Below are 13,945 nucleotides of genomic sequence, written 5' to 3' on the forward strand. Positions count from 1 at the left end.
GTCTGTGTCTAAGACAGAAAAAATATTAACAAATTTGTTCATTAAAATCCTATTAATTATCTTCACATTAAACTATGATTTATTAAAATCAGGCAACTCGATGAGAATTATCATTCTGGGTACTAATCAGCCAGAAGGTGTGCTCGTGCTTGAAATTTAATTTTGCTTTATTAAAAATTCACGCTTGGGAGTTCCCTGGCGGTCCAGTGGTTAAGACTTGGTGCTTTCACTGCTGTGGGCCCGGGTTCAATCCCTGGTTGAGGAACTAAGATCCCACAAGCCACAAAGTGCAGCCAAATAAATAAATGAAATGACCTCTTCACTACTGAGATATCAGGGGGAAAGTTCATTTTAAAAAAAAATAAAAATTCATGCTTATGGACGCTCAGCGAGTATTTGTTCTTGGTAGGTATGTTAGCCAAAAAGTATGCCTTGATGACTAGTTAGGAGAAGGAAAAATGTGTGGATTTAACAATTTTGAAAACTAATCGCAAGGCCTTTGTAAAGAAATTTTTATTCTATTACATACAAAAGAAAAACAATTTTTTCTAAAAATATTTCCTAAATATTTCTATTATAAAGATGTCTTCAGTGACGTACGGCTGAAGAATGTCCATGTCACTATCCCTGCTATGCTAGACTGTCACATCACCAATAAATTTTCTTCTTTGGCAATTTAAAAATACAAATCTCTTTAGAGGTATACAGCCCCTCGAGCGCACCCAGGTGATCTCATGTTACACTTCTCATGCTGTTGAGTCACAGATACTTTTCTCCATAAGGTGAAAGTAATCTTTAGTCCCCCCAGAATAACAGGCACTTTAAAATTAAAATCATGCCTCTCTATTGCACTTGGGGTTTGGATCTGCTCCATCATATTCCTTTATTCCCAACAGAATAGCACTTCCAATTACTGGCACTTTAGAATATCTCAATCTTCCTTCATTTAAAATTCAACTGGGTAGAAAGTTTTGAAAGTGGTTCGGCACACAGTACCTATGATGATCTCAAATTTGCTATATTGAAAACACCCTTTAGCAGAAAGCTACTGAAATAATATCCTTCTAGAAATTCTAAAATGTACAATTAAGAGAAACCTATTATTCAAGAATAAAATTATTTCAAGATTAAATTAAAAATCAAGATGCAATTAGAATCTCCTTGACCAACAGAATTCCCATTCTAGCTCACACTCACCTCTCCCGAGGAACAGCAAACCAGTACTCTGGTTGCTTTCTTCGTTTGCCATACTGCTGGACCATGGCTGCGGTGTGAGTGGCAAAGGACTTTCTCATTGGTTTTCCCACTTTAATGCACAGAAACATGGGTGGAGTCTTGCTTTTCTCTTCTTTTGAAGGAAGTATATCTGAATCAACATGAAAAAAACTTCCTCATTATTGACGATATTGGTGATAGTTGGCATAAACATCATACAACATCGTCATATTAGGACTAATTAAATTTTTCAGATCTTCTTTAGCACAAAAGGAAAAAGCTTTGGATGCTTCAGGTTTGTCTACATCACATGAGACGCTACAAACTTAGGAATAAGGATAAAAACCAACACACAAAACAGCAAAGGGTGGAGAATTGTGACAACCCACAAGAATACATATTAATGAACGGTACTGAGGACCCAACCACACCATAACGCAATTCAGTTTAGAACTGAAATATCTTCAAAAACCTTTTAAAACTCCTTTAGATTTAGAAATACAAAGTGAAAAAGGAAAGTTACCTGAAAGATGTAAAAAAGCAAACTACTTTTGAAATAAAATTCTATATCATAGTTTAATGTTCAAAATAGATAGCATATATTGCTAATTTTTCCCAATTACAGTTGAGCCCTGAACAAAACAGGGTTTAGAGGCGCTGAAACCTGTGCAGTTAAAAATCTGTGTATAACTTTAGAGTCGGCCCTCCATGGATTTAACCAACCATGGATGGCGTAGTACTGAATTTCGTATTTATTGAAAAAAATCTGTGTATAAGTGGACCTATGCAGTTCAAAACCTTCTAATGTAAAGATATACCCTATTGAGAAAATACTGTTCTCAAATAATTATACTACTTTTGCTATTGCATGTACAAGTTTTAGGAAGGCAGCTATACAGGCATACCTTGGAGATATTTGTGGGTTTGGTTCCTGACCATCACAATAAAGTGAATATCGCAATCTAGTAAGTAACACAAATTTTTTGGTTTCCCAGTGCATATAAAAGTTATGTTTATACTATACTGTAGTCTGTTAAGTGTGCAATAGCATTATGTCTAAAAAGGTACATCTTAAAGAATCCCTTATTGCTAAAAAATGCTAACCATCATCTGAGCCTTCAGTGAGCTATAGCAGTAATATCAAAGATCACTGATCACAGATCACCATGATAATGAAATGAAGTCTGAAATATTGCAAGAATTACCAAAATGTGACACAGAGACATGAAGTGGGCAAATACTGTCGGAAACAAGGTGCCCATAGACTTGCTTAACACAGGGTTGCCACAATCTTCAATTTGTAAAAAAAAAAAAAAAGAAAAAAAGAAAAAGAAATGCAATATCTGTGAAGCACAATAAAACAAGATATGCCTATACAACAGAATATAAAGAAATTAAAAATGGCTTACCTTCAATGGGTACCTGAATTCTCTTTAAGAGCCATAACTGAATTTCAGATTTATTATCCATTTGTGCACCTTGGCAGCTGTTGTCCAGAGTAGATTCCAAAGAGGAGTCTGGATACACTTTATTCATATTTTCTTCTGTAGAAGAGCCTAGTTGCAATGGAAGGGGTGCTCTCTCTTTCACCCAGGTTTTAGCTGGCTGTTCACTGCCCTCAATTGGGGGATCACCTGCCTGGGGAAGAGAACTGCTAAGAGTGATGTCTATTCCCACTGGCTCAATACTTTTGCCATCACTTAATTCTGCCTTCTGCAAGTTATCAGGTAACTGTGACCCTTCTTTGTTCTTATTAAGGTAATATTCAATGAGTTTAACTTTATCTAGATCTTCATGGATGTTCAATGTGTTTTCCACCTGGCTTTCTGGGGAACCAGACTGCTTGTCCACCTCTGGCATTATATCTTGCTTCTCACAGGTTTCTAAATCTAGGGTCCCCTTCAATTCAGCATCACACTCTGTTCCTGAAAAGTTCAGGGCTGACTGTACCTGCATTTCCGTAGTAGAACTGATTATTTGTGATTTAGTCTTCCTTAGCTCTGCTGGGTCAAGAGAAAGGCACTCCTTTGAGGTGTCTCTTTTGTCCATTCCACTATCATTTTGAGAAGAAACTTCTTCCAAGTCAACGAAGTCGTCTTCTTCTCCTAAGAGAGAATTTTCTTTGGCTATAGATTCAAACGCAGCCTGAGTGTCAGAAAGTTCCTTGCTAACTTTAGCTACTGCAGTAGACCGTTTGATTGCCTCTGCAGAGAATTCCAGTTTCTTTAACTTGTCTGACACAGAGCTGTCTGAGGGCTTCTTTTCTGTGTATTCTGTTGACTTCTCCAAAGGTCTTGTTGTTTTGGAATCTGAAGTGATGGTTCTCTCTCCATTCTGCTGCCGTTTTTCTTTGTTGAGAGATTTGAACTTACTGAATGGGTTGATATCCTTTTCTGAAGCCAGGTCTTCCCATTCTCCAGGCCTGTACAGAGGACAAAGATCCTGAGGTAGGTCACTGTGGGGGGAAAAATGGTGGGTGCACATGGAATGTTAAAAACAAAAACAAAAACGAAATGGATGAAAGGCAAAAACCAAAACAAAACCCAACCAAAAACCAAAACATAAATATATTACAACTTAAATTTATGTTTAAAGGACTTTAAAATAAGGAAATGAAATCCAGAAATTGACTTCAAAATGAAAAATAAAATCAACTATAAAAAGTGGCAAAATAAAGAACCATGACAGTTGCTCGCATATCCTATTAGAAGCAAATGAATGGTATTTGAGGTCATTTATGAACATGGATATGTCACCCACCAGATTTTTAATGATGAAATAATGTTTCCGATTTTCATGAAGGACAAAGGAGAGGGACTGTTTCAGTACTATGACTAAAATTCCTTAGATATTCAAGGCTTTTCCTTTTTTATAAAATAGTACATAAACCAACTACATTAATTCTGAATGGCTCATTGACTGAGTAGCTACTCATTTAACTGCTCTATAAAATGACTGACACTGAACCATAATTTTGGAAGATCCGATGCTTCCAATAAAAGACATCCTTCTACTCCTGAAGGAGATGCAAGAGGATTATTTCCACTATTATTGTGGATATATAGCACCTGCTCCATTTTACAGTTTAAAATTTTACAGTTACCTGGGACACAGTCAATTGTTTTTCCTTAATAACAGATGCTTTACTACCCAGATTTGAGGTTTTATCAGTTACTCATTGCCATAAAGTAAAATTGATATTGTAATAAAAGAGTTAAGAAAGTTATACTAATTATTATAAGTAAGAGCTCATTCAATTTACTTTTCTATAAAATTTTGAACTGGGACACAGTTAACTGTTTTTCCTTAATAACAGATGCTTTACTACCCAGATTTGATTTACACAGAAAATATTGATTAAACATGCTCTCCAAAGTGTAAAATAAATTGTCAAGAAACACTTTTTTAAATCTGTATTTCTGCTTACCTTAGTGTCGATACTGGGTTAAATAAAACACAGAGGTATAAAAACCCTATTTAAAAATAACATTTTTGGATTTCAGAAATACATTTTCTAAAAAGGCTAGATAGTATTCAGGTAATACTTTATTATTCTGGCTTTGAAATACTTATGACAATACTCAACTCAGTGCCAGGAAGTTCATGTTACTGAACTTGAACTGTCTCCCCAAAGTTACTGAATAAATCACTTGCATGGAACATCCATGCTTTTTCCAATACAAAATAAAAGCCTATGTAATTGTTAGGCTCTGACAAATGCTTTAAAAAGCCTCTAATTCATAATTCGTTACAATTCAATAATCATTCATCGAGCCCCTAAACGCCATATGCTAAAAGACAATTGTGACAGTATCTCTGCTCTGCAGGAACCTGCACGTACAAAAGTGTTCAGCTCAACATGAGCATCTCAGGGGATGTTAAAGATGCTTCAATCCTAGAGTCAAATAAGTTAGTGTAATGTAGTATAATTTCCATTTTCAGACCCAAAATTTCATTTGGCACATTAAAGGCCAAAGTAAGTCCTGTAACAAAGAAGCCCAGCTTTTCACATACTTAACTAGCAAATTAGTAAGCAAAACCATCTTCCATGAACACCTAGGCCCCTTCCTCATCTCTTCCTTCTCGAGCTACCTTGACCCCCACAAAGAATGCATTCGACTGCACTCTAATCAGCCTCCTATATTACCTTCTTGTCTATCCCTCCCTTCTTGTTCTACCTAATCCAAGCCGGGATTAATTCAGCCATCTCTTTTTCTGCATCACAACTGCCAAGCTCTGCTGGGGCAAAGTACATAGTGGTGTCAACTGGCTCTGCTGTTAACTAATGTTTTCTAGACTCAGCCAGAGACCTAATGATGACCAATAAACCTTTTGGTGGTTCTGTTCCTAGTCTCCATGGCAGCTGGAGTTACAAAATGTCTTACACAAAATATATAAAGCCTGAAGGTGAGGATGGAGAGATTTTACACACGCACATACACACACACACACACACACACACACTCTTTTAAAAACTATTTGCACGTGGCAGCTAGATAATTTGCACTTCTTGTTTTACCATACAACTTTAAATAATGAAATTTAAACTACTTTAAACAATTGATGGAATTCTGAGGTCAATACCAAGTTCATTTCACACTGATTCCACTACTACATTCTATTTTGCTCATTGGTGCACATTCTGTTCATTAGCCTAAGAAGTCTTTATATACCTGCATCCACAGTAGCAATCACTGTACAATTCTGAAATAATTTCAACACATTAGGAGCCAATTCTCAACTCCTCTCTCTCCCCCCATCTACAGCATTAGGCCCGGATCATGAAACACAATCTCACATTAAGAGAAATCTTTCTGTAAGAATGTACCTTCCCTATTATTAAAAGAATACTTAACATCCTAAGCTGAAGATGTGTAACAGTATTACTCCACTAGAAGCCATCATTGGGCAAGAAATGCCCCTATCTGCCTGTCCATCCACTTCCAAACTTAACTGTATCTTTACCTACTCTTATCTTCTTTCCTCTTGTCACCCCATGTTCACACTGTCTTCCCAAAAGTAACTCTTTCACTCCCTCTCCTCCTTCTCATCTAAGATTCCAAGGTCGCTGGACACTCCTTCATGTGGTTCTCATGGAATGCCGTGTGCACGTCTATATCTACAGTGCTGTTCAATTACCACTTCTCTCCACCTGTCACACCCAGTAAACTGCAGGACAGGGGCCGTGACCCACTTATCTTCATATCCTTGCCACACAAGAGACGTGCACTAAGATGCATTAGAAGCCTCAATCTGCGTGAATAAAAGATTCCCACAGAACAATGATTAGAGTTTCAGATATGAACTGAAGGTTCAAATAAACAGCCTATACTTATTAGGTACCAGGTTATTTTCTAAGAGTTTTGCTATATCAATGCTTTTAGATCTTGTAACAGCTCTGCAAGCTGAAGAATACTATTAATTCCATTTTACAGATGAGAAAACCGAGGCTCAAGATTCAGTCACTCGTGAAGGTCGAGGAGCCGTAAGTGGCAGAGCCAGGGAAACCCAGGCATCATCATGCAGGACTGCCTGGCCTGCTACACTGCCTCCTAAACCTCTAAGCACTTCTGCCAGAACTTGGAAACTACCCAGTGACCATGCTCCAGTGGTTCCTTCAGTGGCTGGGAATGTAAGGGTCTAGTGGATCAGATGCTAAGGACTGTAGAAGTCCAGGGGAACCTGCTGGCATAAACCCCTAGGGATGGTGTCTGGGTTAGTTCCCTAGTTACCTTCCTTTCTTTTCCTGAGTCCAAGGGGCTAGCTTCCCTTTGTCCTGTTGGACCCACTGCTTTGCCTTTACCTTGCTATCACTGAGAGTTTCTAAAGAGTTTTACTGCTAGCACATATATAGTATACAGAAATAGGCACACTGACAAAATGACAGAAAGAGTCAGATTATCCCTACAAGTGAATCGATTCTCTGAGTTTTCTTAAACTCTTTCTTCATGGGGAGCTTCTTTAAATCAAAAAACTCAGTTTTAGAAGGCAAAAGTAATCAGGACTAAAGTAATATTCATCTACATTTCAGAGACAAAACAAACTACTATGACAGCCTTTGCACACCACTTAAGGTATTCTGGCTACAGGGGCAGTGCCTCTGCACGTCCACGCAAATCTCTCTCCACACGGGATTAAGGAAATACACGAGCTGGGAAGACTGCCTATCCTAGAATTTGAATGAGGAAGAACGTAACTCTGCTTACCAACTAAACCAAAGAGAAAATACTATTCTCTTATCGATATTCAGACAAATATTTTCAGAGAAACTTCATTTATTCTTTCATAAATTAAGAACATGCATTGCTCTTCAGAACAATAAGCCAAAGAAATACCATTTTTACGTGATTTTTTGATTTGAATGTTTCACTCTTCCTTATTGACCTTATCATTTCCATTTCCTCTCCTTTTTCTATTTTTTAAAATTTAGTGCACAAATATTCTACCTTCAAATTCACCTCTACACAATCTCTCACTCCTGCCAATGCCCTCACTTTTTAATTGCATTTAATTCTCCCAGTACCCCTTTTTCTGGTAAACAAAGAAAGATCTCTTACGATGGCAAGGCATCTTTGATCTTCATGTGGGAGATGTCATTGTAGAGCGCGATGGAAACAACCTCTTCCATGGGGCAAATGAGGCCGTACTCCTCACACCCATTTTCAATGACCAGGGGATCGGACTTATGAGGGTCAAACATGATATTGTTAGGAGTAACGATCATGACACCTCCGACCACACCCTGTAGAAAAAGACAGTACAGAGTCGCTACAGGCAAGATGCAACCACCATAGCAGCTTTCATGAACTTATGTTGCCATTCCATTGACCTTCTGAACCACGGTATCCGACAGGGCAATTGCATCCCCTCTACGAGGGCTGGAAAAAACAGGCTGACGAAATACAACGTTGGGTGCGGCATGCTGAGCAGAGAAACAGGCTTGCCTCGCTGTGGCAATCAGCTGAGCCTGGTTCTAGCATGGCTGCCGCAATAGTACAATTGTGGTAGGATCTTGGGTCTCACATGTATGTCTCAGATTCGCCAACTCCCTGTCTGTAAAATGAGAAGGGCTGGCCCAGGTACCTTCCCAATTGAGAGCTGGGTACTCTACAATCCACTCAGCACATATTCACTACCTGTCCAGCAAGTGCCTGGTAGTGTGCTAGGGGAGCGGCTGTACTTCTAATATTTTGCTCTAAGATGCTTAGAAAGCCCACATTCAGCAAAATTTGACACAAATAGGAGTAGGAAATTTTTGCAGACAAAAGTGAATATATCCAAACTATGGAAACCGAAAGCAAAGAACAGTAGCTTGGTGGGTACTTAAAGTCTGAAACTTGGTCAGTTTACATGGTAGACCCTGTTGGCCACAGGGATGTTATCTACCAGGGACAGCAGGACATAAATGACTCCCTTTAGGTAAGTTATTTATTTTGATACTCTTAATGAGTTTAGTGATCACCTTGGCAAAAAGTTTTGCCTTTCAGCATTACTTAGTCTTGGTTGCAAAAGTTTCAAGTGCATATCAATAATGTATTTTCCTACCATTTGAACCTGGCATGAAGTCTCTACTATGAGCACAGGAATTCGCTTTATATCAATACTACCCCTTCTTCAGAGGCTCACAAAATGTCAGATTTGTTCTTTATACAAAACACCAACAACCAAAAAACTGAAACCACGATATAACAGACATTTTTCATACCAGAATTTCTAGCGGCAAATTGGTTGACAACTTAACCATCTTCCAGGTTAGGTGCTAAGCTCTTCTTTTAATACCCTATTAGTTAAATTTTATTATTGTTCCTACTTTATAGATGAGGAAAAATGGAAGCTTAAGAAATTCAAATACTTTGCCCATCGTCTCAGAGCTAGTGGTGGCAGAGTTGGAATTTAAGTTCAGTGAGCCCGACTCCAGCATTTGCTCTTAAACACATTCTATACTGTCTCTCTAACAATTTATGGGCTAAGAACTGAAATATAAGTAATAAATCCAAGGTCACAAAGAATCACATTTCAACGTGATGATTATTATTCCCTCAGTAAGTAAAATGCCAGGCATCCAAGAGGGGAAAACTAATGGACAGTTGTGAAATGTTAAAGCTGAAACTTTGGGTAAGATATTTTAAAGTAGCCTGCCTTCAGTAATTTGGAACTAGTTTAGTTTTCCATAGACTCCAAGAAAAGGAAACAAGTTGCATAGCCATATACCTTTCCATCGGTGAAGTAGCGACAGTTCATTTTTAAAAATTTTACCACGCCTGGCTCGTCCTCTTCAGAAGTGGATGATAAGACTCTCTCAATGGGTTTTAAGGCCTTTCTTGCTAAGTCAGCATCCTTAAGAAAGCAAAAACTTCCAAAATCAAATAGAAGCACTTTTTCAAAAGATTATTCATTTATTTGAATAAAGCCATCTACGGTCCCTGTAAGTAACCTGTTCCTATTTAACTTGAACATAAAAAAAGGCATATGTCTTTCAACCTTCAAAAATATCACCCAAATCAAACTAAGATTTTTAAAAAGCACGTATGTATGAACCCATAAAAATGCCTCATCAAGTGCCTTTAGAAAATACCTTAAATGAAAGAATTTATATTGGACTCATGGTTCAAATTCTTTAGAAAAAGGAGTAAAGTAGTACAAATAAATTATTGGTCTCATTGAGAGTTTAACTTCATACTTCTACATAAATAAGACATGCATTTCTGCCTTTGAGACCTTAAATGTGAACAGGTTTCTTCTCTCAGCTAATGACAAATTACTTAACCCCACCGCCTTGTCGAGGGAGGAGAGTTTCAGATGAACTCTTGTGAAAAATAACATGTAGAATTCTGCAATAACTCAAAACCATTGTTGAGAAATATGAACTTCAGTGCATGAATGAAATACATACAGGCAGTTTATCATATTCTGCATCTGATGATGAAGGAGAGACGGTAGCACCAGGACTGGATGAAGATAACCTTAAGGTACTGGAAGGAAAGTTGGCATCTGGCACAAAAAGAACCTGAGAATGGGAAAGACAAGCTAGGTGAGTCCCAGGAATCGGGCAAACCACAAGGCAGTGTTTAGAGCAATTACTCTCTGTACAGTATCATGCTGGGTGTGTGACTAAGACCCAGTTGGCTGTCACAGAACTCATGAGCTACTTGGGGTCTTCCAGACTAATCCATGAAACTATACCCAGCAATATGAATGTGTGCAGTGCAAAGGGTATTGAACACACTGCAGGAGCTCACAGAGGGGAGAGGAAAGTGGGGGAGTATTCTGCAAAGGCCATATGAAGCAGGTGGGTCCAAGTGAAGCCTTGGACAATACATAGGATTTGGATAGGGAGGGAAGAGCCTTCCAGGGCAGAGTACTAATAGTACAAGGGAATAGAGGAGAAAGTCGCATAGCATGCTTCTAAACATAATTCCTGTGTCAGGAAGAAAGGGGACATATCTAGGCTTCCTAACTCTAAGCAGGCCCTGAGTGCTAACGCAGTAAGGTCCTTATATGATAAACTGTACAAGATAGTATCAATGTACAAGATAGTATCAATAATCAAAACTTTCTCTTCCATCACTGTTTAGGTTATCTAAAAAAAAGTAAAATAAAATCCCCTAAATTGTACTAAATAGCTTCCTTCTGTAAAATATTCTGGTTCCCGAAATGTTATTGTGATCCTGTTATTCAACACTCTTTTCACGGGACATGGCTACATTCTGGCATTATATCAAAAACGGTCTTAAAATGACCTCTAATGTTATAAAACATAATTCAGAGCAAATCATGTAACAGCTGTTCAACACTGTTATTCACTCTTCTCCAACCTTCCAGTCATCTCTCTATTTTAACTTTAGTTATTTTAAATCTCTCTTCAATCCAGAAAAAATGAGGCAACAACAAAAGACACATTAAGATAAAGGTGGGAAAATCATCATCAAGGAGAAATAAGATGAGGACTGATTATACTGAAAATGTGCTCCAAAGTTACCAAACATTCACGGAGAAGTGGGCCATAAAACTGGCTCTAAGTTTCCAAATAACCAATGCAAAGAGATAGACATCATGAATTAACAGAATTCAATGTCCATAAAATAAAAACAAACCAGTTTCTTAGAAGTACAAGTATTCTCCCATGAAGTCTCATTAAAAAAAAAAAGTGTCTCACGGTGAACTCTTTGTCCTTGATGACACACTGACAGTAAATACAATAACCAGTTTTGGAGGACTGTTCTTCATAACAACTTCAAAATGGGTCAGTGGAAAATGTCAGAAGTTTAGAGTTCCATAAAAGCAATTTACAGAAGGCTAAAATTACATGGTCTTAGTATACAGCTCTTATTTATCGTATGTATCTAGGCTAGAGGGATGGATAGATGTCATTTCTTCCAAACAATTCTCCATTAATATTTTTTTTGCACCTGAGCTCTTGACAAGCAGTAGGCAACACAGTGTGAGATTCTACTGTCTGACATTCTAAATGTCAAATCAAAGGGATAATTCCTATGCATAAACAGTTCACTGCACTGTAGATAGAAGTAACAGTTGAACACTGGGAAGCTCAGTCAGAATATGTCTTACTTCAACATGGAAGTGAGCCTGGATCACTCTTCTCAGTTCCTTATCTTCGCCAGAAAAATCATGAGTAGAGCTAAATGCTGGGACAACTAACAGCACATAACTGTTTAGTTATATGAGGGCTACACAGCACAGTAAAGGCTAGAAGGGACATCCGAGATAATGCAGCCCAACCCCTCATTTCAGAGATAAGGAAACCAGGGTCAAAAAAGGAAGTGACTTACCCAAGTCAAATAGTTATTAAAGGGGCAAAGGAAATGAAGCTTTGGGGCACCTATTTCTATCTTTTTACCCTTAAGTAGGCATATTAAAACAGTTCCTATACCTCCTATTAACTACTGGACCTTAATCCAGTTCACTTAGTAAATGAATAAGGAATCACCCTAAATTATTTTACTAAGCTCCAGGACTACAGTCTTCAGCCTTGAATTAGTAAGCCTAGGTTCACTGCTATGAGTCAGTTACACATTATGCAGCAATACCCCAGATTATAAGAAACCCAATAAAAGTGCCTGAAATCTAATTTTCCTAGAGATAAAAATTTATTAATTTTTAAAAAGTTTTAATTCATATTTCCCCTCAATTACCTGGTATCGGCAATATAGTAATATCTCCTTTTGACAAGGACATAAATACCAAAAGCATGATAGTACAAACTGGCCAATTTACGGTCTGTTGGTTTCATTTGCTGCCCTTGAAAGAAATGCAAAGAATACCACCATTGCCTGAATGAAGTTATACTTAGAAGAAGCAGTATACATCCTGAATAAAAATGTCACTATAATGTAGAGATGCAGGAACACGGTCTAGTAAGTCAACAATGGAACCGGAATGTGCTCATGGCAACCAAGTAGTTCTATAGATGGGACTGGAAACTTGGCCTCAGCAAGGATCTGCCTATGACTGGGCCATTTACATTTATTGGCTAAGTGTAGTTTTCAAGTAGAAAGATAAGAATATCTTATGCAGAAGGTATTTAAAAAATTGCTGGATTAACCGAGAATGGCAAAATTATATGACATGTCAATTTCATTTAGTTTAACAAAGTACTAAAAGCCTGGGAAAAAATGTGTGGCTTTTTTTTTTAATTGAAATATCATTGATTTATACTATTGCATTAGTTTCAGGTGTACAGCAAAGTGATTCAGTTATATATATTTTTTTCAGATTATATTCCACTATAGATTATTTCAAGATATTGAATATAGTTCCCTGTGCTATACGGTAAATCCTTGCTGCTTACCTATTTTATGTATAGTCATTTGTATCTGTTAATCCCATACTCCTAATTTGTCTCTCTCTCTTTCCCTCTCTCCTTTGGTAACCATAAGTTTGTTTTCTACATCTGTTAGTCTATTTCTGTTTTGTATATAGACTCATTTGCATTATGTTTTAGATTTCATGTGTAGTGATATCATATAGTATTTGTCTTTCTCTGTCTTATTTCACCAAGTATAATATTCTCTAGGTCCATCCATGTTGCTGCAAATGGCAATATTTCATTCTTCTTTATGACTGGGTAATATTCCACTGTGTGTATGGGCACTTGGGTTGTTGTTTCCATGTCTTGGCTATTGTAAATAGTGCTGCTATGAACACTGGTGCATGTATCTTTTTGAATTAGAGTTTTTGTTTTTTTCTGGATATATACCCAGGAGAAGGATTGCTGGATTATACAGTAGTTCCGTTTTTTAAGGAACCTCCATACTGTTCTTCATAGTGGCTGCACCAATTTACATTCCCACCAAACAGAGTAGGAGGGTTCCCTTTTCTCCACACCGTCTCCAGCATTTATTATTGTAGACTTCTTAATGACAGCCATTCTGACTGGTGTGAGGTGATACCTCATTGCTGTTTTGATCTGCCTTTCTCTAATAATTAGCAATGTTGAGCATCTTTTTGTGTGTCTGTAGGCTTTTCTTGATGGTCCTGCTGAATGTCTCCACCTTTGACTTCTTTTGTCATGGTATCAAATCAAGACCAAAATGACAAACATTTTGCCTAATTTAAAACAAAACAATGACCATAATGTACCCCAGGAGTGGACTAAACTGAAACTTGCAATTCTAAATTAAATATTCTAAGAATATCTGTATGAAATTCTACAGGGAAAAAAGTTACATTAATTTAACTTCTCTTGATGGAAACATCTATAACACAAATG

General features: G+C 37.5%; 1 protein-coding gene across 3 annotated transcripts in view; it reads right to left on the reverse strand.

Moving 5' to 3' along the window:
- NCOA7 (nuclear receptor coactivator 7) overlaps nucleotides 1-13,945 on the reverse strand; it is a 144,989-nt gene that overhangs the window by 43,704 nt on the left and 87,340 nt on the right. For 2 of the 3 annotated variants that reach the window (XM_068551101.1, XM_068551100.1), the window contains exons 6-10: nucleotides 10,109-10,222; nucleotides 9,427-9,552; nucleotides 7,773-7,957; nucleotides 2,625-3,670; nucleotides 1,198-1,366 (exon numbers count right to left, since the gene is read on the reverse strand). In XM_068551101.1, coding sequence (XP_068407202.1) covers nucleotides 1,198-1,366; nucleotides 2,625-3,670; nucleotides 7,773-7,957; nucleotides 9,427-9,552; nucleotides 10,109-10,222 — 1,640 coding nt within the window. The remainder of the gene's footprint in view (nucleotides 1-1,197; nucleotides 1,367-2,624; nucleotides 3,671-7,772; nucleotides 7,958-9,426; nucleotides 9,553-10,108; nucleotides 10,223-13,945) is intronic. The other variant, XM_068551102.1, reaches the window with a different exon arrangement.

This window comes from Eschrichtius robustus, chromosome 9 (genome assembly GCF_028021215.1).
Source record: "Eschrichtius robustus isolate mEscRob2 chromosome 9, mEscRob2.pri, whole genome shotgun sequence".
Taxonomy (NCBI): domain Eukaryota; kingdom Metazoa; phylum Chordata; class Mammalia; order Artiodactyla; family Eschrichtiidae; genus Eschrichtius; species Eschrichtius robustus.